The 25,363-nt window shown below is 38.3% G+C and overlaps 1 protein-coding gene across 2 annotated transcripts in view; it reads right to left on the bottom strand.

The window, feature by feature from the left end:
- Nucleotides 1-1,653: 1,653 nt before the first annotated feature.
- Nucleotides 1,654-25,363, bottom strand: part of gabrb2b (gamma-aminobutyric acid type A receptor subunit beta2b) — a gene marked incomplete at both ends in the record, with an annotated part of 57,098 nt that continues 33,388 nt past the window's right edge. The window contains 6 exons of one of the 2 annotated variants that reach the window (XM_080509503.1): nt 1,654-2,001; nt 3,108-3,245; nt 3,771-4,015; nt 5,570-5,722; nt 9,401-9,538; nt 20,661-20,743. In XM_080509503.1, coding sequence (XP_080365629.1) covers nt 1,654-2,001; nt 3,108-3,245; nt 3,771-4,015; nt 5,570-5,722; nt 9,401-9,538; nt 20,661-20,743 — 1,105 coding nt within the window. The remainder of the gene's footprint in view (nt 2,002-3,107; nt 3,246-3,770; nt 4,016-5,569; nt 5,723-9,400; nt 9,539-20,660; nt 20,744-25,363) is intronic. The other variant, XM_080509504.1, reaches the window with a different exon arrangement.

Below are 25,363 nucleotides of genomic sequence, written 5' to 3'. Positions count from 1 at the left end.
GTGGCTAGTCATGTTGTTTTGGGGGGGGTTTTGATAACATATTTCTCTATTTGTGTCTCATCTATGTCAAGATGACACTGTGATGAGTTGCAGCCCTAAGTTTACTTCAGAATTCAACCTTGTAACAGGAACAATATGTGAGAATATTACCAAAGTTCCTCTTAAGACAACCTCCAAAAGCACCAGGTATCATAAGAACTACTGTAGAGCCTCTATGGCTTTTAGGAACTTTGTGTGCAAAAACCACTTATAAAATCTATTTTGTGACCATAAAGTCAAAAGCACAGCATTAATCATAAATCATTGTATTAACTGTTTTTGATTGCTGGCTATGTCATTTGTGAATTAACCAATATTTTTTTTGTATGTGTAAACAATGAATAACCACACACATTTCAACCAGTGACAATTAAAACTAAAAATCTGACTTGGGAGGCAGAGAGTATAAAGACCCATTTGTGTAAAAAAAAAAAAAATGTTCACAACAAACACATTTTTTAAATGATAATGAAGATATATCTGATGTTGTTTGTGCTTCTGTGCCTTGTGTTCTCTGTGTGGCTTGTTGGGGTCCCTCTGATTCTCCATCTCTATTTATTTATTTTTTTTACATTACGAAAATAAACAACAATAAAACTAATAAAGTGCCTATTAAAGACTTGCAGTTAAGATTATTTAGTAGATATCTGCCTCATAAAGTTGGAAAAGAGAGCTACAAAGGGAATTTTGAATGACATATAATCATTATTAAATACTATACATATGATACTTACATCGATTGTTGCTTCAGGACTAAACTACTTAATTCAGATTATGTTTCCACTCAAAGAGAAAATTCCTGACTTTCTTACACACATTGTCAATTCTTTTTTGTGATTTATTTTTTTTGGAGCAGTTTGACAAAATGAATAGAAAATATAGTTAAATATATCAAAATATTGACAATCCAGATTGGCTGTAAACCTTACATAACAGGATTTATTAGGCCCACATGACCTGACCAATTTCTTTTTTTTGTCTCAAGCTCTGGCTGTCATGTGATATAACTCATTGTCTCTTTTTTGAAATAGCTTTATTATAAAAAAAAATTAATTAATTAATCGTTTTGGACATAAATGGTATAGTGGTCCCATGAGATTAGAATCATAAATAAAAAGTAAATATTTTCTGTATTTAATGATAATGGGTTGTATGAATTACACATTTTCGGCCATTTCCTACCTTTATAATATTGTGAAAAAACAACACACAGTTCATCCCAAAATGTGTCGACCTGAAACTTTACCAGTGCCTATGAATATAAATGATGATAAATGAAAAAAAAGAAACAAACAAACAAAAAAACTCATTAGAGTATAGTTTGATAATCAATGATGTATACTGTAAACCAAACATATTAAAAACATTAAAAAAAAAATTAAAAATAAACAATTCATAAAATGGTCAAACTATAAAGGATTACTCTGGAACAGGCACCTTATGACTGCAGTATCTTTCCTAGATCACTTGTTAGCCAGCAAACGAGATACAATGGTTTCACTTTTGTATACATTGTTGTAAGATCACATAAATATCAAACGAACTCGATATGAAGAAGAAATGAGCGACATATTTTGCTGTTTGCCCTCCCCAGTTATGTCCATTGTGTTTCTTCTAATTGATATAGTAAAGCCAGTAAACAATGTTGAAAAAGGAAAAAACGGTTGGGAAGATCACCCTCGACCATTTGTCAATCGAGTTCACATCAGTCAAGTCGGGAATTGTGATCTTCAGCTGTGAGGCGCGCCTCCGTAACCGGCTCTTCTTTTGAGTCATGTGGCGCTCCAGTGCATTTCGGCCAAAGTTGTGCCTTGCCAATCCAGCTTTACGATATTGTAGCGTTGAGCTGTCATACGTCAGCATGGTATTTCGTGGGTCATTGAGACCCAGGGCCAACTCTGTAACACCCATGTCATTCTTGATGTCCAAGGTGCCCAAAAGGATGTTTTCATGGGTGTCCATCTGTCCAAAGAACAACAACAACAAAAACTTCAACTTTAGTAATATTCTTCCTTGGCTACCTATGCTCCTTCAGTATGACATTCAATTGAGGGTTCCCAGGTCTGGAGCCATTCGCAGTGCTATTCACAGAAGTCCTGGGGTCAATAAGAAACTCAAGACAAACCAGCGACACCATGACCACTTTGGATGAAAGTCACCTCAGGAAGTCCCAAGTCTGAACCTGAGTTTTCTGGGGGCCCTAACCAACCATCCGTCTTGGAGCATGAAATGTCCACAACATGTCAGGAACCTTTAAAATAGCTCAGGTCATTGAGGAAATGCAGAACTTGGAGAAGCGCAAGTAAAAAGTCAGGACAGAGTCAGTGTTCTGTTCCCAACGGGAGGAAGAGGTTGAGTGACTGAATGAGCAGGTTTTGGATTGTGAGAGAAAACTAAAGTACCCGAATAAAACCCAAGGACATGAATCGATAACATGCAAAACCTCCAAATGGAAAAGTCTGTAAATTAATTCAAACCAGGGGCTATTTGTGCTCCGAGACAACAGTGCTAATCAATACACCAACTTTTGGTTCCTTGTTAATGTTATTTTTAAGAAATAAACAATTCCATTAACGTTCCAGTGGCTGTAGGTCAGAAATTATAGTTCAGCATACATTGAATGAATATGGCTAAAACCAGTATTTTGGTGTCACGGTCACATCATAGCGAGGAATTATCTACTTCAAGTCAAAGATTGTGCACATTCTCTGCAAGGTTTGAATTCACGAGTTTGAATCTTCTCTCTGGTTTTCAGTCCAACAAATATACAGTATTTGAACTTAATTGGGTACAAAAAAATGCCTGTTGGGATGAATGTGATTTTTGTGTCTCTCTGTTTTGATGCTGTGACGGACTGGCGATGTGTCTGATGGATTGGCTGAAGGCATACAAAACATGAATAGTGTATAATAATGTAATGTGTTCTATGAACTAGGTCTATAGCAGTACCAAACCAACAAAACGTATCTCTCTCTGTGGATGGGTTCAGCATATTGTCAGTACCATTATCATTAATTAAAAAAATAAAAAAAAATAAAAAAGTAATATTGAAGGGGTTTTTGTACTACCTTGTTCTTTTGATCAAGTCCAATTGCAGCATCGTCTACAAAGATTGGTTCCCACATCGAGTCATGGCCATCAAGATCCCTTTGCTTCATTCTTGCATACAAAGTGTCATCTCTGCCAACAACATTCCCCACCAGCCACTGCAAACAGAATCAAACAGAAATGTTTTTTTATTAATGCATTTCATTTGTTAATGTAACTTGTTTTGCGTTTACATGTGCAAAAGGTTTGAGGGAAAAACAAACATAATAGATCATTTTGTATTCTTCTTGGATAAACCAAAGTCCTGTTTCTCAGCGTCAACTGATGTAAATGCAGCCAAGTGGCTCCAAGACCCTCTTCTCTCTCTGTGTTTCAGCTGGGAACACAGTAGATTTGGTTTTCAAATAGGGACACTACAGCCTATTAAGCTGACTTTAGTTGGTACAGCGAAGGCAGGAAACATTAGGTCAACCCTCTATTTGAAGTGGTGACATTTTCCTTCTGAGCTTGTAATTATTCTAAGCTCATTAGACAGCTTTATTATTAATCAAATTAACACTGTGCTGCAAAGTAGAGGAAATGTGATGCCAAGAATTCAGAACAATGACAACTCATTTGAGTCAAAAATGCAAGCGTTTGGGAAGTTTATGACGAAGTCGTCCTTTGTTTGTAGTAATAATTACCTTGTTTGGATCCATCCTTAACTTTTCATTGTTGGCTGTCATGAGCTTTTCGGCTGCCCTTTTCTGACGCTGAGGGCCTCGGCCAAAGAAGATGTAGTTTACCAGTGCGTACTCCAGCAGAGCCAGGAAGACAAAGACGAAGCATCCCATGAGGTACATGTCTATGGCCTTGACGTATGGGATTTTGGGGAGCGTTTCTCTCAAGTGGGTGTTGATGGTAGTCATGGTTAGCACGGTGGTAATCCCTGGTGGATGGAGGTCACATCATAACATGAGAAATTGAATTAGCTGGAATAAAGTTCAACATGTTTTGTGGAGTAACAACATATGAGACGAATGTGCACAAAATCCATTTTTTTTCTTTTATATCAAACTCAATAACAGCAAGTCACCCAAACCCCTGAGCTACTGTGCAATTCTGATGGAATCTTTGACACTTTTAATCATCCTGACTGGAAGACATCTATTGCCGGCAACTTGATATGATTTCTGTGCTTGATTAAGGCTGTCAGGATCAATGAAACCAAAGTGGATTAGCCCTGTGACTTTAAAACATGCTTTGGGAGACAAGTTCAAAGATGTGCACCTGAAGTGGTGCAGCAATTTTAAATTTAAATGTCAACCTTGATCTTGTTCATTAGCAGAAAACACCTCCTGAGAAAAGTTGTAGATGATTTTCTAAAGGGTCGCCCAGCAGGCTGTTGCGATGGATACTGGCAGATTGACCGTGCATATCAATGTGTTGACAGCGTGTTTAGTATGACTGGCAAATTAGCTCATGCTAGTAGTAATGTAATTTAGTATTTAATAAAGCAAATGCTCCTGCTTGTGTTTTTAGTAGCGTGTTTATCCATATCCTGGACTCACAAATGGCATGAGAAACCTGATTCTAAAGCCTAAATAATCATATCCATTGTTCCCACAGCCTCATGAATCCTCCCACATGCACCTGCACATTGTGGTTGGAGAGCACACAGCATCATCATTATTTAAGGCAATTTCTATTCACAGCCCCCTTTAAACAATTACTAAATTATTATACAGCTGTCACAAAACTGTCAGGTGACCACTGCTCAAAATAGGATTCAGGCAATTTTCCCAAGCTGTCACTGTAAGAGCTTAACAATGAAAACAAAGGATTTCTGCAGAAAGTGGACATGTGATGCAGCCATTGCAGGTCCATTTTAATGCTTGTATCCAGGTCAGAGTAAAGTGGTTCCCGAATCCAATGTAGAAAGGGTGACAAAACATTTCCCAACTCTGTTGACCTGCCTCCATTACAAAGCATTACCTTTTTTTTTTTTTTTTTTCTTTTTTTTTTTCATTAAATCCCATGCATGCCTTCCCCCTGGATCACTAAATGCAGCTCAGTCGTCAATCAGTGAAATTGCCTTGTCGACTAAAGCCAGGGATGGGCAGAAGGATGGATGAAGCTGCGTGGATGGGGTTAATAGAAGACAGCCATCTTGTGATGAACACAAAGAGGCTTGATACAAACCTCAAAGGCTACATGGGGTTTACATAATCAAGGATGACTGGGGGGAAATTGTGATTACCAGAGAAGCACATAGGCTCTGAAATCAGAGTAAAACCAAATCAGCCAAGTCATCAATCATCACATGTCTGAGGACTAAAGTAACACTTGATATATATTTCCCTTGGTTAATACTTGTGAAAGGATAGTATGACATCATTATAATATCAATATAATATGTGCTGTATTTAAAAAAAAAATACTGGTTTCAACAATCTAACACTTCCCCACTTTGGTTATACATTCACTGCTCTGTGCACCTCACCTAGAGCCACCCTGGCTGCAGAGGCATCATAGTTGATCCAGAAGGAGACCCAGGAGAGGATAGTGATGAGGATAGAAGGCATGTATGTTTGCAAAATGAAGTATCCAATGTTTCTCTTCAGCTTAAAACTCAGAGAAAGACGAGGGTAAGAACCTGGAGAGAGGAGCAGAGGATATTATGTGCACTGGTCATATTATGTTGGTGAAAGCAAAAGTTCATCTTAACTTTATTATAATTTGTGTTTTGGTTGAGATGACGTTAGAATGTCAACACATGTCTGCTTTGTTTGTGAGTTGGGGTCAAATGTACTTAATCATTTGTTTCTCAGTTTGCACTTTGTTATAAACACTTTTGTGCAAGTCACTAAAAATGACCTGGTTGATATAAATGAAAACAATTATTTACAGCTGACAGGAACACTTCATTTTCATTATTGCTGTCTGTACAAATAATTTTCACAGTTATATTGTTATGTTCTATGACACAAGCTGAGCTTTTAACACCTGTGTATGACATTTTAATGACCAATAATGGTGAAAAACTGAGAACAATGAAAGGTAATAGCAACAAAACAGGAGAGACAAAGGAATGGGCAAACCTCCTTTTAGGGCTATTCGTACAATACGTTTACTGTCAATACAATGTTGCAGTTAATGTAACCTATAGCGAGTGCAGTACAGAGAGAGAGAGAGAGAGAGAGAGAGAGAGAGAGAGAGCTGCTCTGAGGCTCATCAACTGTTTTCATGTTAGTCTAAAGGTCTAAAGTAATAAGCTCAGAGAAAGTTTTGTAATAGTAACACGTAGCACATGATTGCATACCTCTAATCATTTACTGCCGGGGCTAGTGGAAGTAATGATAAGTGGTTTGTTTTAACACACTGGAGATCAATCACTGGTTTGCTGTGCCACAAGAAGGATATAGATGTTCAATCCCATAACACAGCTGGGCACTGATGTGTTTTCTTAAAATGTGCTGCGATGCTCATGCAATTTTATGAATGCTGATAATCAACCACATCTGATGTTACAACTGTTGTCCATACAATCTTTTTTAATTTACCTTAATCTGACTGCCTTGTAACTACTGCACCCTTTAACCCTCTGGGGCCTGCGGACGCACCGGTGCGTCCTCGTCACATGACCGTTTGAAAAGGCAGTAGCGTCACAGCACAGCGTCGTCTGGTCCAGTGTTTCAATCCGTGTCGAAAGTGCAGATATAAAACTACAAGCTCGTTTTTAAATGACGTTGATCGCCCAAATAAAAGCGGAGATATGAGGAAAAACATGTGTGACCTTTTATAAATAGTTTTACAAAAACGCCTGAGGCAGTGCTTCTATTTCACTGTAAATATCTGTATAGAACTGTTTTTTCAGTCCTGTTTTGATAAATTTTAGTTAATTATAGTTTAGATTTACTTTACAAGTAAACTAAATGATTCGTTAACCATGTCTGTGACTTTTATAGTCAATAAATCTATGTTTTTACCACCCGAATTTGTAATTTTATGGTGTTTTTAGATCCACTGTTTTAATACAGTATGCCAAAGTGATGAAATTACTTCAGAAATGCATTTATGAGGTTGTCCTGAACAAAATGACACCAGAAAAGGCAAGGTTTAAGGATTTTATATCTGAGATATAAAGGAAAAATCAATTGTAGTGGAAAACGGCACAAAATGCTTCAGGCCCCAAAGGGTTAAACTGCTAAGAGAGGTTATACTGTACTAAAGTCAGACACCCTAGAATAAGCTTTAAAAGACTAATTGCTGAAAATCTCTCACAGTTTCTTTTACGCTTCTCTGCTGTACACAACACAAAACTCGTATAGCATTTCTATTTTTAGTCGCCTTAGTGGCATAGCTTTAAAAATGGTAATGCCGGGCTGTCATTCACTATAGTTCAGGATGAAAAATTTCCATTTTGGGGTTTTGGCAGATGAGGAGGAAGAGGATGAATTCTAATGACTGTGGTGAACTCTTGTCATTCTTCGTCTTGTGCGAGCACGGCTCAGAGTTGTCACTTGTCATGAAATATCTCGACATCTATCCAAAGGATTTCCTCACAATGTGGTATGCACATCCATGCTTCCCAGATGACAAATGCTGATAAATTCCCTTTTGTGCTTCTTGGAGTTTCACATTTGAAGTTTTTTAGAAGAAAATGTTCAACCATTTTTCAATTACATGAAAGACATTTCATATCTTGGTGATCAATCTAGGGAGATAAAATGTTTAGCTTTTGGCTCACCACAAAACCATAGCTGGATTTTAACATTTTTCAAGTTGTTTAGTATTTTTACTTCAATCCTAATAGCAATTTTGCATAATCTGGAAAGCTAATGCTTCAGGAAGCTGTAAAGATTTACTGCGTTGTTTACTGCTCATATTTCCTCCCAATAATATTAAAACTATGTTGATGAAAACATAAATATGTGCTTCTCAGGTTCATCCCAAGTAAAGTAAAACATCCTGTCCATTGTCAAACGACCCAGCCACAGGCTTTGTGTGTTGTTTCTATGAACTGAGTGGCTTAAAGGTGCCCTGTGTTCATATGTATAATAGCTGAGGCATGATGGTTCCTTATGAGAATGGTCTTTTTTTGCTTATCTCTGCCCTATTTCAAATATGCACACAGCAGGGTTTCGTATAGCTAAATTGTATCAGCACACATTTCTCTGGAAAGCAACTACATTTCCAATTTCAGCTGCTTAACTGAATTACGCCAATGTGAAAGATGGCACTTCAAGAACAGCTAGAATATGTTTAGTTTCATTTTTTATGGGAAAGTCAAGCAGAGACAGAGGAGGGTGAAAAATGAAGGATAATTACATTTCTTTTTGTAATTTGCTAATGTTAAGACGAGACATTGATGTGTTCTCGGAAATATTTTTCATTAAATGGGGATGCATCTTGCATAGGAATGGTCAAGAGAGGAAATTCAATGCCAAACATGTATAATTCATGAAGGCAACAACGACACTGCTTATCCTTGAACTGAAATATGACGCTGGGATTGGATAGGTGCCCAGTCAATTTTGCTGATGTTTGCATGTCTGGGTGACCCCTGATTGGGTCGGTCATTATCATAACAGACCGGGGCCTAAAAGGGATTCCCCCACTTAAGAGTGTGCATTCCTATAGGTGTATGCATTCAGGAACAATGCAGGGACTAACTTGGGTAAACGTACTTGTATGTTAATGCAATACAAACACAATGTTGTATTTACACGGATATATCTAGATACTGTGCATTCAGTAGGGGGCATTATGTTATTAATAGCCTCACTGGTATGGAATATGTGAGCCTGGCACACAAAACAAGCTTGCATTGGTGTAGTCTCTCCAATGCTATTGTGTTATTGTTATGCTCCCATTCAATACACAAGCTCCCCCAAAAACTATATTCAGCGGAAACAGTCTCTCATTACAAATGGTTTCTTGCATAGCGAAGTCATAAATATGAAAATGCAGTCGAGATGAATATTTCATTGTATCAGACCGCATTCTTTTTGTCTATTGCTATTAAATAAGTCATTCTGTTTTCTGTCTCACAGAATGGGGCTTTATTCAATGATTTGAATCTGTGTATGTGGATTTGCTCTTCTGGAAATTAGCGGGTGCCATTTTTTTCTCTTTTTACATCAATAAGTTCTAACAGTGATCTCGATCAATACTCATGAATTAACACGCTACTTGATTTTGCAGTAACAATGAAATGAAAAAGCCAGAGAATGACATTTATAGAGAAAGAGAAAAACCATGCATGCATGTAAAGAATGTTTTTTTGGGCCTTTTTTTAATTTATTTTGGTGGCGGTGTTGGTTAATGTTACCTGTGGAGAAGACAACATTCTTGGAGATGAGTTTATGATCCACAATGGAGAACTGCGGCAGTTCAATCTTGTCCACCCCTGTCACAGCATTGTCGCCACCTCGCCAGTAGAATTCAATGTCATCTGTGGTGTATCCATCTAACAGAAGGTACAGAGAACAGGAGTTATTGACCAGATCCTTTCAATGTGTGTGTGTGTGTGTGTGTGTGTGTGTGTGTGTGTGTGTGTGTGTGTGTGTGTGTGTGTGTGTGTGTGTGTGTGTGTGTGTGTGTTATTAGAGCCTAATCTGGATAACATTAACTCTCGTCAATTAATTACCTGACATAAAAACACAATCATGTCAGCATTTTCATCATTCCACATTCTTATGACAGAAGAGAGCAGCAGACACAGTGGGTGATGTTCTGCTGCTGTCTGTCGATAGATGCGTTAATGCAGATTATTCCATCATCATAATTAATCTGATTAAATATCTTAACACAATTAACCCATCTGCAGTGCAGGATGAAGCTGCATGTCCACAGGTTCCGTCAATTTCCCACTTCCCATAGATTGTATATGTGAAACGCACTCCATGCTGGGTACAGTGTGGTGGGTTTCAAGCTGTGTTGCAGCGCTTCAACCCAAGTAGAACCCAGCCAGCTTGGTGCAGATGAGGCACGGGGACTGGCGGCCCGACGCGTTTCAAAAACTTTCTTGCCTAAAATGTTTTCAGAAAGACTTTTTTGCTCAACGGTTTTAGTAATAAAAGAGTAAGATTGTGACCGAGCCAACAACTGCTCTCAGACAATGTCAACCATTTAGTTTGAAGCTGGCTGAAGGAGGAGTAACAGGGCCACATTAATGTGGATAAATGTTTCTTTTGAAAAAGAGAGAGGTTAACAAAAACACTGATTGACACTTGTTAAAGATGGTCAATAAACACGTTAAGTACATATATATTCTTTCTTGAGAACAAAAAAACATGTCCATCAATATTAATCCGTACAAAAGCTGCTCTGTCTTTGCTGTCTAGGGCTCCACTGATTGGGGCAGAATGAGAGCATAGTGGCCCGTGGGCAGGCGCGATAAATGATTGAGGAACATCATACTCTGTAGTTCGAAAAGATGCTGAAAATTTTCATTAGACCATGAAACTCGGCTCTTGCATAAACCGCTGGCGACTGTCTGCTTCGGTGCAGTTGTCACGTCTGCGGACTTGAGGGCATAAGAGCAGTGCTCTCAAACAGAGAAAAAGAGTAAGATGAAGAGACAAGGAGAGACAAGAGACAGTTGGAGCTGCTCTTTTTTTTTTTTAGAAGAGTGATTCACCAGCAGAACAAGACTAAAATTACACACAAAAAAACTGTTTTGAGACCTCCCTCTGCTAACTATGGCTGAATGCCATTATGAAGAAAAAGGTCTGCTTATCTGCCCTACATACTGGGGATATATTGAATTGAGAAGCCACACAGAGCTACCTTTTACATCGCTAAATGGTTTGTTTGCTTTAGTTCATCACAATATGTTGTTTTGAGCTGATAAAGCTGTCCAGTCTCTCTCAGCATGCAACGGTACTTGTAATTGTTTTTGTCTTCGGTGGATTATTTCACCGATGGCCTTTTTTTTTTTTTTTATCTCAACATGCAACATAATAATCAGTGATAATGGCTACAGCAGTTGACAACACTGCACGTCAGTTGAAACAAGGATTTGCATGCAAGTTTTCCCTGGATGATTATTGTACTATATATTTGATTGCAGGCTTGGTCGCTGACTCTCCCTTTCTGTCATTATTACATGTGTGATCAGTACTTTTGTTAAGCGGTGGTAAAGAAGGGCTTTAGACAATGAAAGAGAATGGCCATGTATGATTTGCATGAGTATGAACAGGACGTGTGTGTGGGATGACAAGAGACAGGGCTGGTCGGGATGACATATGAAATCATGCTTGACAGAACAATTTAAGGGAACTCCCACGCTGGCTCATTGATTAATGCATACAGAAAAGAATGTTATACGCTACCTCCTTTTCCCCCTCCTCTCCCTCCTCACTTCATTCACTATTCAGTTTTTATGATTCCTCTTTTCCCACCATTTCCCCCCCATTTGATTACAGTACTTTTTTCTCAAGCTACGCAATATATCACAAATGTATTTTCAATGCAATATCAACTTGTGCAATAAATCTAACGAAATAATATATAGATATAAAGACTGTGACAAGCCACATGTGCGCTGTAAGAGAGCGTAGTTATCAAAAACGACAAAGTTCAATGCATAAAAAAGTAACATCAACATTTCTACATAGTATTGTAGTTTTATTCCTGTCCTATTGTCACCGACATCCCTCTTATGACTAATACATGTCCAGCCATTGTCCTTTCACTCACCTCTTCCTACCCTTCTCATCTCGTGCTCTTCTTCATTCACTGCGATCCATTGAGTCACTGAGCATTCACAACATAGACTTGTCAGGGAATGTTTTGAACAGCCTCAACCCTCTGCCTTGTTCCTCTGGATCAAAGTGGAGTTGTGGGACAGCGAAATAATGCATTTTCAAACCTTCCATGTTCATCATATTTTGGGGTGTTGAATTAGTGATCCATATTAAAATGCATGCAGTAATGAATACATAGCTTAAAAGCATAGTGGTAATAAGATTCATGTGTTCTTTTCTGTTGGATCCGGTAAAACTAAATGCGGGTGGTTAAAAGTCAAACTATAAAAGCAGAGGATGAAAAAGTTATACAAACAAAGACCGACTGACATAAAGGCAGCGTTTTCAAATTAAAACCACAAACTTCCATTGCCTCAGGTGGAACTTTTTGAAAATGCTCCGACTCTGTCTCCATGAAAACAGGTGGGAAACAAAACTTATTGAAATGCTGCTACTGTGCATGCGCAGCACGGCTGTGGTAAATAGTTCTTCATCACACGAGTCGATGGACAATAACAACATTGGCGGATTCCAGAGTGTCATGATTCCCAGTCCATACTCCCTTGGGACGTGGCAGTTTTATATTTGAATCTGTGTAGTCACCGTTGTTAATGTTTATAGTGTATTGCTCTTGGTGCAAAAACAATTGGATGGATTGATGATTGATGAGGAGTGTAGCCCTAGTGAATCATCAGCAGAGGATAAATGTGCCCTATTATTAATGACCCATAATCTATTGCTAAACTACCACCAGCACAAACTTTAAGCTTGTATACATTCAAATAAAAATGGTGATATGTGTCGTAAAATTATTCTATTTGAATAATTTCTCAGTTTTCTTAACCCGTGCATATACGGTTTAAACCAAAACATTCAACTTTCAATTAATCCCTGGATCTACAAAGCAAACGAGCGATGATCCCAGCAGGATAAATCCTTTGGATTTTAATGACTTCACGTCTTTTGCCTCAGCTCCTCGGCACAAGCTGTACATTCTAATCATAACATGCAACAAAAACAGCAACAAACATGTATTACATGGTGTGAAGGATATGGCTTTTAAAGCTAACATGAGCTTATGGGTATCGTTGGTTGTTATAGGAAATTTACACTAGACAACAAGTAAACTCAGATCTGTATGGGTTTTTATTGGGACCAGGTTATTTCATTGGAAGTCTTCCAGTTTGTGAATTCCACACAAAATCGTTTGTTTCTATCCCACTGTTTCTATGTGACTTTGTAATTTTATCTCCCTTATTTTGCCACAGTGTCTGCCCCTAATTGGTCTATCTTTGATGTTTCAGAGATGAGGGGATGTTGGTGTAAAAACAGTCTTAAACATTCATTAATTTACTCTGAGAGAAAAAGAAAAAAAAAGTGAGCATGACAATATGTATTTTACAGTAACACAAAGGTTTTTCTTCTGGATTCTAAAGTCTGAGAGCAATGGCAGGCCAAAAATAAATGAAATAGTTCATGATAACATCAGAGGAGATAGCTATACAATACGAAAGCTATTTAACTGGGACTCTGGCATATCTCCCTGACCAAATCTGACTTCGGGCTTTTTTTTTTTTTCAAGCTTATGAAATAATGTCTCAGTTGATTTGTTTTAATGGGCAAAGAAGGATTTGAGCAGGAGATAAAACACTGGCTTTGATATTGCTCTGGGCAAAACATAATCAGGGATAACATTTTTTTCCTCTATGATTTCAGCTTTTTCTTTTTTTTTTAGACTTACAAATGGTGACGTGTCACACCTTGCATATTTAATGAAACATTGTGAAAGCGCACTGTTCCCAAAGTGTAATAAAGACTCAATTACAGTGACAAATGACTGATTTGTAATCAAATGATTAATAAAAAATGTCAACAAACATGATCAAAAATCTAAATGTAAAATGTTTAATCTGCCACAATTCCTATAGTCATTCATTATGTATTATTATTTTTAGCAGAGAAAACAGAAGCAGCACAGGGATTCATTGCAAATAACTATATTTGTCTAAATTATATAACTATATGTGCTGTTGTGTCAACTAAAGAATGAATTACACAAATCAGAGTGATGAGGTTTTTAAAGGATTAAAAGAATGGTCTGGGAAAGCTCGCCTTTTCATATGTCACCTAAAATCTGCTGTTTTGACCACATCCTTTGTCAAACATGCCAGGGGTGTCAAACACCTGGAAAGGGAACCAAGACTGGCTCAAAACAGCCCATAGATTGAAACAGGGACATTCAGAGTCTCAAAATAACTTATAATGCATGTTTTTGGATTTCGGGAGGAAATCAGAGAACCTGGCGAAAACACACAAATACAATCACACCCTGACAGCATGGTTTTGAGTGAAATGCTGGTTTGACAGCAAGGCGATTTTCCATGCAACGGTTAATAAATGTGTTAAAAACATCAATGATTTCTTTTAACATCTTGCTTGTACACACACACACACACACACACACACACACACACACACACACACACACACACACACACACACACACACACACACACACACACACACACACACACACACACACACACACACACACGAGAATGGGCAAACCTCGGCCCCCTGACGACTGAAGCGGGTTCTTGTCCTCCCCAGTGTGCTCAGAAGGCCACTTCACTCTTGAATATGTCTCAGATGAATTTTTGATCCCATGAAGTTCAAAGCGACTTTAATGTTATTCCTGGTGTCGTAATTAAAAATGTCTTTAGACTTTTGCAGTGCACATCTAGCTGCAACTGACTGCATGCCTCGCAGGAACATCTGAAGATAAAATAAATAAATAAGCCATGCACGCAAGTGTAGGAACCATTCACACCCTCGAAGATGTCTGCAGTTTCTAAAAATGGACTCCGATGAGCAGGGATAGCAACTGAGAGATAGAGAGTGGAAGTGGCTGCGTCCATACGATGTGCTTCACTGGTGCAGAAAATATAACTATTATTTGAGAGAAATGTAGTCATAAAATGTTTTATTGTCATTGTAATATCATCTGTATTGTGGCGTTTACGTCTTTCTCAGTATATAGAAAACAAGGAGATATATGTTCTGATTTGAATGCATGTGGGAGGTTTTGTAAAGGACATTTTTCTTTTTTTATTTTACCAATTCGTGCTGCCTATTTTGTGCCACTCACCAGCTTCCTTCAAATTCCCAGATTTGTTTCCAGCTGAAGAGCCATTCACGGTCACATATGTGCTAAAGCTAAAGAAGCTAATCAGGCCAAAAAAGCCTCCTGTGTGGTGTTTAGTGTTTAATGGCTGACTGATTCTCTTCATCTGATGATTTATTGAGAAGCGCCACAGCTGCTGTTCTTTTGAAGTCAGTGTTCCATGTTTTACTAGAACCGGCGTCCTCCGAAGGTAAAGCTATTCAACAGCAACATTACACTGCAAACTGCATTACTGTAACAGTGACCCGGAATACGAGCGGTTTAACCATATTGAATAATGCAGCCAATGGTATTTGTTCGCACCAAGGTAATATCTTTGCGCGGCCTGTGATGGAAGCTGAAGTGCGAGATTACACATGCAGAGAGCAGCAACACTAATGCGGGGTGACACGACTTCGCTTGCAAGGTGATAAACCCAGCCGTTCCCCACTGTTTCTCATCACGAGATTGTGTAGTGTTAAAGTAAAGTTCCATCTGTACTTAATTTTCATTCTTTTCCGATTTATAATTTTTGGGGGGGTATAAATTATGTAACAATACCCATTTGCTCAGTGGGTAAAAGTAATTTCCCCAATGGGTCACATTAAAAATGAGTACTACTATTGTGGGCCGAGACATACGTTGACTTGAGTTTTCCTCAATAAAAATTATCTCCAGATAAAAACCTGTTTTTAATAGGATTTTTATGCACTACTGTTCCTCTGCCGCTGTTTTCCCAGAGTCCCAGTCTTTGTCTGAAAATTGTGATACATTTTTTTTTACAATTTTGAGCTCAGTATATGAGAACTATATTTTCTTATTGACCAATTTTGCAAGGAAACAATTGCTTGGTTGACACCCTGAGAGCCGGTCAAGCTGAGCGAGATTCACTTCCTCTGTGACTATGGTTATAGACTCTGAAAACAGTCCAGCAACCTGTGTTTCAATTACTATGAGAAGCCTCCTATTTGTACAAATGATAACACACATAAATATACATAAAATATACTCCTAAGAAAGGCTGGAAACACCATCTCTGAACTTCAATTTTTGTAAACACGAAAAGACAAATGCTTGTGGATATACCGACTTCCATTCTTACCAAATAAGGAGCCTCTTTAAAATAAATAGTAGCACTGAACAGTTCCTCAAGTCTGCTTTCGATTCTCGATAGCACTCTTCTTTATTGATTAACTGGTTGAAACTGTGTCTACAGTCAGACTTTTTGGAAAAATTCTGAAGATTCCCCTCAAGTCCGAAAAAAGAAAACATGCCTTCTTGTTATTGAAAATGTACACTAAAACCTACTTTGCTATTTCAATGAAACTGAATATTATGTTCTAATGTAGGTCCAATGAATTTACCTGCTTTTTGGTAAAATGGTTAAATACATTTTTATAAAATGGTTAAATATGTATAAGTAATGTCTGTGTTTCCATTGTGACTACTGTTGGTTTATGTTTTTTTATGAGTTGTTCTCTGGTCCAAATATTGGTGAGGAATTTGTCAAGTCATGTACATGGACAGAAAAATAAATTTTTACATTCCCACCTCAACACGCATGGATTTTTCAGGCTTTTTGTAGTTCCTGTCCTCACTCTCTGTGCCACAAATGATTGAAATAAAGGCCATCTTCCTCATTTTCTTACATAAACATCAGTATAGTCCTTTTATCGAACTTTGTACTAAATTAAGAACATACTTTTTTGCTATTATGTAATTAAAAGTTAGTAACAAAATCACAAAAAGGATCCGAGTATTGTTATGAATCATTACAAAAGGTAGACATAAGGGGATGAACGACAAATCCATCAATGGAAGTTTCTAGATATTAAATCCAATATGTCAAAGCTTTTAATTCACAAACAACACTCAACAGCTCAATGCCAGGGAGATGAGGTGTTGTTGTAACAGCCTTCTGTTGAGCAAAAAAAAGAAAAATAATACAAAAGAGCAGAATATAAAATGATGACCTTGTCAAATTGGTGAAAGAGAAAAAAAAAGAGGTGCAAAGAAGCTATTGAGCGACAGATGTGTGGGTGATGATCAGCACAATGAAAACAAAGGAAAATATGGATGGGGAATCTGCATAAAAATTAAACTCTTTCAGCTAATGGGTGCATTCATCAGAGGGAACATTACATCTAAAAGAGTCCAGACAAAGATTGCCTTCAGACTTCTGCTCTGTGAGGCCTCATCTCCCAGGGCAAAGATAAAACAAAATAAAAGTGTGTGGATGTATGTGTGCATGTGTGTTTTTTTAATGACATGTACTGGGCACAGTGCAATTTCAAGTGGTGGTGATCCACACGCACGCACGCACGCACGCACGCACGCACGCACGCATGCACGCATGCACGCACGCACGCACACACACACACACACACACACACACACACACACACACACACACATCTATCTGTGCATGCACGCAGCCACAACTAGTACTCCCCAGCCAGTGTCTTTTAAGCTTGGTGGGAAAAAGCCTGTCACCAAATTAAACGAGAAGGAAATGTGCTTGGGGTACAGATGACTAGCTGTGTTCTGAGGAGCGCTCATTTGTAAACAGCCAGTGTCCCTCTCGGTCTCCCCGGCACTTGCTCACCATCACTCTCTGAACTATGTTCAAACAAGTAGCTTAAGTGGACACTGCACAGCATGTGGTATTTTTGCTTGTGAACTTCCTTTGCGAGAGAAACTATAGATAATATACTAACAATAGTGTGAACAGTGGAGCCCACATAAAGGCCATTCTCTTAATAAGACACATATGTATGGGTTTTTTTCCCTGCCAGCTGAAAAGGTCAAAATACAGATGTCCTTTTCTTCTGGTGGAGAAGATATTTGGTTCAATTAGAAAAAAAAATGTTTCTTAAAAGAAAAAGGCCCAAAAAAGAAGATTCTCACAACTGTGCTCCATCTCTCTTTACTGAAAGTGACTGCAACCAAGTAAACTTATCACTGTGAGTCACAGATAATGATCTAAAGTGTGGCGTAAGGAAGATTAGCAACTACACAGTTCTGTTATGGGGTTTACAAAGGTCATTGTTTTTGTTTGTATTTTTTGGGCGACAGATCGCTTGATATGCAAAAAGCATTATATGTACAAAGCCCTACTAGAGCCACTATGCTCCACTGCACTATCAACTATATTATAATCCACAGAAAACATAATGATTGTCCATCCACGCTTCCATCTTCTATATTGCTTTGTCCAAACGAGCACTGTGCAGCAGTAGACCTGATCCCAGCTGACATTGAGTGAAAGCAGGGTACATCCAGGACACACAGCGAGTCCATTTACAGCAGGGATGTCAAAGACATTTTAGTTCAGGGGCCACATACAGCCTAATTTCATCTTGAGTGGGACTGATAAAGTGCCATAATAACTTTTAATTTGACCAGAAAGTCAGACCAGAGTACCAGAGTACATCAACATCATGCCGAAATGCTTCTAAACTCAATCTAGACTCAAACCAGGAACATTATCAATATGTGTGAGTGTGCCAAATAGATCCTCACCAATTAACAGATGGCCATAATTATTAAACTATATGATGCTCGACAACTCATTCTTATTATTTATGCAGAATTTTTCACCTGCACTTTGGTTTTAGTCTCTGCCCTGGACACTGTTCCATCTTCACTGGATTTTCTTTAAATATTTCTTTGCACATATAGCTGTCAGCTTAACCGCCTGATTCAAGGGAAATGTACTCCATATCGATATAGAATTACATGCAATCCATAAAGCATTTAGGGAGGCTTCGGTGTCCGTCAACCACCAAGGAAAACATATTTACTCCATTAGCTTGCTGCCATAATCAAATGCTGCAATGCATCACTGTAACGACACTCTCACAGAGCTGTGGCTGAACAAATGGTCTGCGTTGCAGGACAGAAACGTTTAGTGGTATGGAGCAGTGTGTGCACTCTTAGACCTTGTATCCAGAACGTTTAATATATAGCAATAAAAGCAACTGCTTCTTTTCAAACCATCTCATACATCTTTTTTTTAACGTATATCATATAATATCTTGATTTTTCAAAAACTTCTTTTTTAGTTCCATTATGCTCTAATTCCCTTAGTACAACACCAGCTGTGGGCCTTCGAGCTCAGTTGCACTGTTAAATATAGCACTGTTTAACCATCTCAGTATATTATGTGGAAATGGTTTAATGTTAAAAGTTCAAACTTTTTTTTGGCAGGCATAATTTTCCTCATGATGGCAGTTAAATGTCAAGGTCACCTCTTCTTCCTCACTGCTATTATTTTTATCTCTCTGTGGTGTGCCAGCAGCATAAGCCATAAGAATGTAGGTAATGCCATAAACAAAGAAACAAACAAATACATAAATACTGAGTGCTGTTTGAATGGGATTCATTTGAATTTTAGCCATTAAATGCTTCTCGAACCTTTAGGCCACCACAAACTAAAATAGATGTGAACGAATGACACTAAAATAAACTGATTGACGCAAAGGAAAGAAAAAAAGGCTAAACGTCAAAACCGTGTATATCACAATAGCTTAGAGGTGTCATGGCACCCCGATGGCACCTGTAATGATGTATTTGTTGCAGATTGTTGTCACTTGATACTAGACAACACATGTAAGCTTTCGATAGCACTGTTTGTGGCTCTTATTCATCCCTTTAGAACCATGGACAGAGCACATGACACAAAGTCGTACACAGCTTTAGAGAAGGTTGAAGCCCTTGAGCTGTGATGAGTAGTTCATTTGATGCGGATATCTGGTGTTAATCAAGGATCATTGACCCATGATGAAATGACCAAATGCAAATTAGGTAAATTAAAACCATTTAGTCCAATTCCCACTTTTTTTTACACAGTCTCTATGCTTAAAAAAAAATCACCAATTTGGCTTGAATCACAAGTACTTCTCAAACTATAATTCAAACTAATAAAATACTTTCTTCGTGACAAGCACAAAGTTGTCATTTGAAACTAGGCTACAGCTGTAAGCTTTCAACAGCACTATTTGAGGCTCTTATTTATCACTTCGGCACCATGGACAGAGCACATCACACAAAGTCGTACACAGCTCTCGAGAAGGTTGAAGCACTTGAGCTGTGATGAGTAGCTCATTTGATGTGGGTATCTGGTGTTAATCAAGGATCATTGACCCATGATGAAATGACCAAATGCAAATTAGGTAAATTAAAACCATTTAGTCTTTTTTTTTTTTTTTTTTACAGTCTCTATGCATAAAAAAAAAAAATCACCAATTTCACTGAAATCAAAAGCATTTCTCTAGCGATGATTCAGACTAATAAAATACTTTCTATATGACAAGCACAAACTAAGATGAGGATATATTTAGTGGGGAAAGAAAGCTTCTACTTTTACTAGGGAAACACTGTGAATAGGATGGGAAGGATTATGTGCAAAATATTAAAATTCTGGGTAAATCCCTGTATTACAGTACAGCATAATTTGTTGGGATCCAGCGGAAGCCCAGTAACATACAGCTGGCCAAACAAAGCTGACATCCCGCTAGTCTATAAATGCAACAGGCTGAATGGAATATATTTGAAAAGCTGGACATATCGTATCAGTTTAAATGACTCCTTATAATCTCATGGAGAAGGAACAAGTTATGATGAACATTAGACTATTGGGGGAAAAAAAAAGTTAAAAGTAGATGAAAAAAACTTACAACTCTCTATCTCAAGTGTGCAGTTCTGCTCATCCAGTGGATACCGCCTGAGGTCCATCATGCATGCAGCAGTCGTGGTGATCCTGTGAAGACATAAGACACATGCATGTTCAGAATACTGACAGCATTGTACACAATTACCTAACTCTGGTTTGATCAGCTTTACTGTTTTAGTGATGTTGGGAGCTGTGAACAGATGATTTACCTGTTCATAACAAAAGAAAATAAATTGATAATGATTTTTTTTTTTTTAATCCACAGGTAAATACCGCTGAGAGGAAAAAGGAGTTGGTGGAAACACTACTGGGGATTACACGGCCATAGCTAATCCTTATGTCCCAGTTCTAACATTGTTTGGATAATCCTGCAGGTCCTCTGTGAGGCCCCACCTGAGATGTGAGCCACTGCAGGGACCAAACTCTGTGGGAAAGCTATGGCAGGGAGAAGACTAGCGATGGCTGCCGTCGTGTTTGTGCTGTGATGAATTTATGGTATTGTCATAAAATATGTAGGATGCAATTGTAAATCATCAAGTGAGGATAATACGGTATTTATTTTTTAGCACTGACACAATATTTGATGATGCAGATAAGTCATTGCAGTTTATTGAAGGAGTTGAATAGGGCCGAAGGATGATGATTTTTACAAACAGGGACCACCCCGACCCAGCTGGTCAGGAGCCCACACCACGGTTCCTGAACACAGTGCAGAGCTCCCACCACCAAGGCCAGAATGGTTCCAAGGAGAATGCCCCCCCCAGGCAGACCGGACAGCTCCTGATGGGTGCCCATGAGGCGAGGCACTGGGGTAAAACTTAGAAAATGAATCCATACCTAAAAGAAAAGAAATTCAACTAAAACATTGGTTACATCAGAAAATCAAGACAAATAAAATGTTAAATAATCAAATAATTAAAAGCTAAAAAAAAAAACATTAAATATGACAAAACCAAGTTATGTTTTTGTGGGTTTTTATCTTTGGATCAATCCATCAAGTGAAAATATCTTACAATCTTCTAATATAATAATATGTTACTTCCCTTTCATTTAATGTTTCAAAGAGATTTTTATTCTAGGTATGTTATTTAGAAATGTTTTGTTGTGAGTGCACATCCTGTCACATTTTGTCCACCCCTGTCTCTCTTGTTTTAAATGACAGTGTTTTGCTTTGTGAACGTTGTTGTCCAGAGTGAACAGTACGCAAATAAACAAGAATAAAAGAAAGAGTGGGATGATGTTTCATGTTTGCCTCCACTTAAAATCAAAGTGTCACTTGAGAGAGAAATGCATATGAAGCACTGGTCCAATGCTGCAACAAAAAAAACAAAAAAAGTGACTGAACGGGACACATTCATTCTAAATGTTATTATTTACACAGATAAAGTTATCTCCTTTTACCACCAATGGGAATAAATGACCTTAGAACCACAACAACTAACAATCATATAGATATAAAAGTCTGTCAATAGTCCTTTCAACATTGTGCAGAGCCCAAGAAGTGTCGAAGGAAGTACGTCCATTGAGTAAGGTTCATCATAACAGTCTTTGGCAAGTTGAAATGACACCGAGCTTTCATATCTAGCACCCGAGGTGTCACAAATCAACACTGTCTGACTCTGTTAAGAAGAAAGAAAAAAAAAGATCAATACAGTGGGATATTATCATCTTCATTCCAGCTACAATTGCCTCAAGGGAGATTGTGTTGACAAGATACAAGAGGTTTGAGGGGAAAAAAAAGCAAGACACTGATCTGTTTGGGTCAAACTAATTTACGAGCAAAATCGACTCATGACACAAGAACATGTTGTGATTGTAAAACAGTCAGTGATGAGAGGCAATTGCAACAGACATTTTAATCAATTTTTTTGACTATGTTATTTCTCAAACAAGAAAACCATTTAAGAATTAGTTTCAAATGTTTTGAATGTTTAATGGTGAGCAAAACAGACACATATCCATTGTTGAAATGGTTTGATCAGAAGAACTTGATTGTGAGGATTGGAATGAACAAACTGCAAATGAAACCCACAATGATAACTCGTTTTACCCCCAGGTTCACGCCAGCTCTGGCCAAGGTGCAGCCCCCTTCTGCTCTACTGCGCCTATCCGATCACATTCTCCGTACGTGTCTACATGAACGTATTTAACCTTCCTGCGACTATCAAAACAAGTAGACATGGTAGGATAATAAGGGATAATAACAGCTGCCATCCATGAGTCAATAGATAAGGTTATGCTGTCCATCAGACTTTGTGAAGTGAACATAAGGACGAGGCTGTGAGTAATAGGCTGCCATTCTTTTCCTGGCTCTGGTCTTGTGTGGGAACTTGACTCCCACTGAGGCGGTTGCTACAGAGCTGCACAGCATGGTGGGTAATCGTCTAGGCACACCTGACAACATAGATAAATTTGTGCCAGTGGAGAGGCTCATCTTGAGACCAAGCCTCTGTTACACAGCAGAGATAATCACCCCTGTGTGTCTTTGTGCTTCCCGGTCCCTCTTATGTTCTTTACTGTGTCTTCACTATCTTTGACTATCGCGCTATTTAAATAGCCACAGCGATTTCAGTGCATTTGTATTTAGAGTTTCAAAATGTCCAAGATTGGCGTCATCTTGAACAACAACACAAAACACTTAACGTCAAACTGTCTGTTAGCAAAGCCGTGATGCAGTGTTGCCACAGTAACGTTATGAAACCCTTATTGTCAGTTGGAGGCCTCCCATCGTGTGTGTGTGTGTGTGTGTGTGTGTGTGTGTGTGTGTGTGTGTGTGTGTGTGTGTGTGTGTGTGTGTGTGTGTGTGTGTGTGTGTGTGTGTGTGTGTGTGTGTGTGTGTGTGTGTGTGAGAAACTAAGCCCACCACAGACAGCATACGGTAGACTGGTGGGACCAAAAAAATATTACCAATCAAATTGAAAACCCAATACTCCAAGAATAGCATAGCGTATAATATATTCTCAGTTTATTTCGCAATTTTATTTACCCAAAGAAACATTCTTTCATCACAAAACATGAACTTTAGTCTTGATGAATCGTTACAATAATGGGGGGCCTGATTTGCAACGATTCTGCAAATAAGTGCTCAATCGCACACTTACAAAACAGACATTTTCTTTCAATTACACCTGTGAATATAAGTCACGGAGATCCAGCTCTTACATATTTACAATCATTGCAGTATCTCAGGTTCTGTGGCTGCAATATCTTGCAGGATTATTTGCATGTTCTTTTTAAACAATGTAAATGTTTTCAGAGGTCGCAAATCACATAATGCAGTGCCGATTAATCACATTAATCATTCATCATATACTCCTCACAGTATCTTGTGCAATATGGGACACATGTCCCATATGCCATATTAATAAAGGCTAATGCACTAAATGGATATTAAGTTTTTTTGAGGGTTCATCAGATGCGATGCAAAAAGTTTGCACCCTTTTTTATACAGGCAAACCTTTAGTAGATCATCCCCAAACGCACAACGACGTTGTACATAGCTGGTTCAATAGACCATTATTGCTTTCATTATACTTCTATGTATGAAAATGATACATCTATGAAAAATACATGATCTTCTTAAGTGTTCTTCACTTCAGCTCATCATTTTAATACATAATCGTGTAGAAAGTTCATACAATAGCTCACACAATTCCTTTTTTTGACCTTTCTTTATTATTATTTCTATGCATATCTTTACCTCTATGATGAGTTGGGTTGTGCCATGTGAAAAAGTACAGTTTTAACTTAACCACATTGATTCGATTGCCGTTACATTAAATGTGTGCAAAATCGAGAGTACATGAAAAGATGAAATGGTAGAAACTGTGATACAGTGGGAAAGGAATGGCCAGAAATATTTCTATTGTGCAATGTAAATTAAAAAAATCTTTTTTCTGACTATTCAGCTCTATCCTCTGCAGACTCAGCAATACAAAGCATAAGTTTGAATCATTGTCTTTTCCCCAAACAAACAATAACCGAAGTCCAATGTATTTTTTTTACTGAAAAACAGCCAATGGTACAGCCAATTTACTGTAGAGACAATTGTCTGAATTCATTTCATGGGAGTGCAGCAAGGCACATGAGACCACAGGAGTGAAAAGATAAAAGGGAGGAGATGAGAGAATATTTTAGGACAGGGGATGTCAGGTGGGACAGTAAAGGGATGTTGATATCATACTGTTCCTTTTTAATACCAGTAAAGAAGTTCAAAAGGAAGATTTGCAGCATTAACATGCTGTTTTATATTACACACCTCAGGGATTCCCACCCCTGTGAGTGTAATGGTGAGGTTGTTTGAGCCTAAGAGGTTTAGATCGATTCTACTTTTCTTTTTGTCTTGTCCTCTGTCTTTGTCAGCATTTCTTTCTTTCTGATGGATTTGCCACTGGTGATGGGGTTCTGTGGCTTCCAAGTGTTTAACCAAGGAGTAAATTGCCGCTTACTTTCTAGCAACTTTCTGATCTCTGTGTCAAGAAGGAGTCAGTGGTGTAGAACTCGGAGCAAGAGCCCTTGGCAGAGTTTTTGAAGGGAGTGTGGGAAAGGTAAAGGCTGTGCATGCTTCTGTTGGACAATTTCACATGCATTCTTGTTTGTAGTGTTGCTTGTCAGTCGATGGATGTGTTTGCCTCTAAGTGGCTGATTGTGTTTGCAGCTGCCTGCCCTTCCATTCACTTTCCATACATTCCAACTCCTCCAATCCGT

The sequence above is a fragment of the Blennius ocellaris genome, assembly GCF_963422515.1.
Source record: "Blennius ocellaris genome assembly, chromosome: 14".
In the NCBI taxonomy this organism is placed as follows: domain Eukaryota; kingdom Metazoa; phylum Chordata; class Actinopteri; order Blenniiformes; family Blenniidae; genus Blennius; species Blennius ocellaris.
Note: the sequence above shows the minus strand (reverse complement) of the source record. Positions and strands in the feature narration are given on the sequence as shown.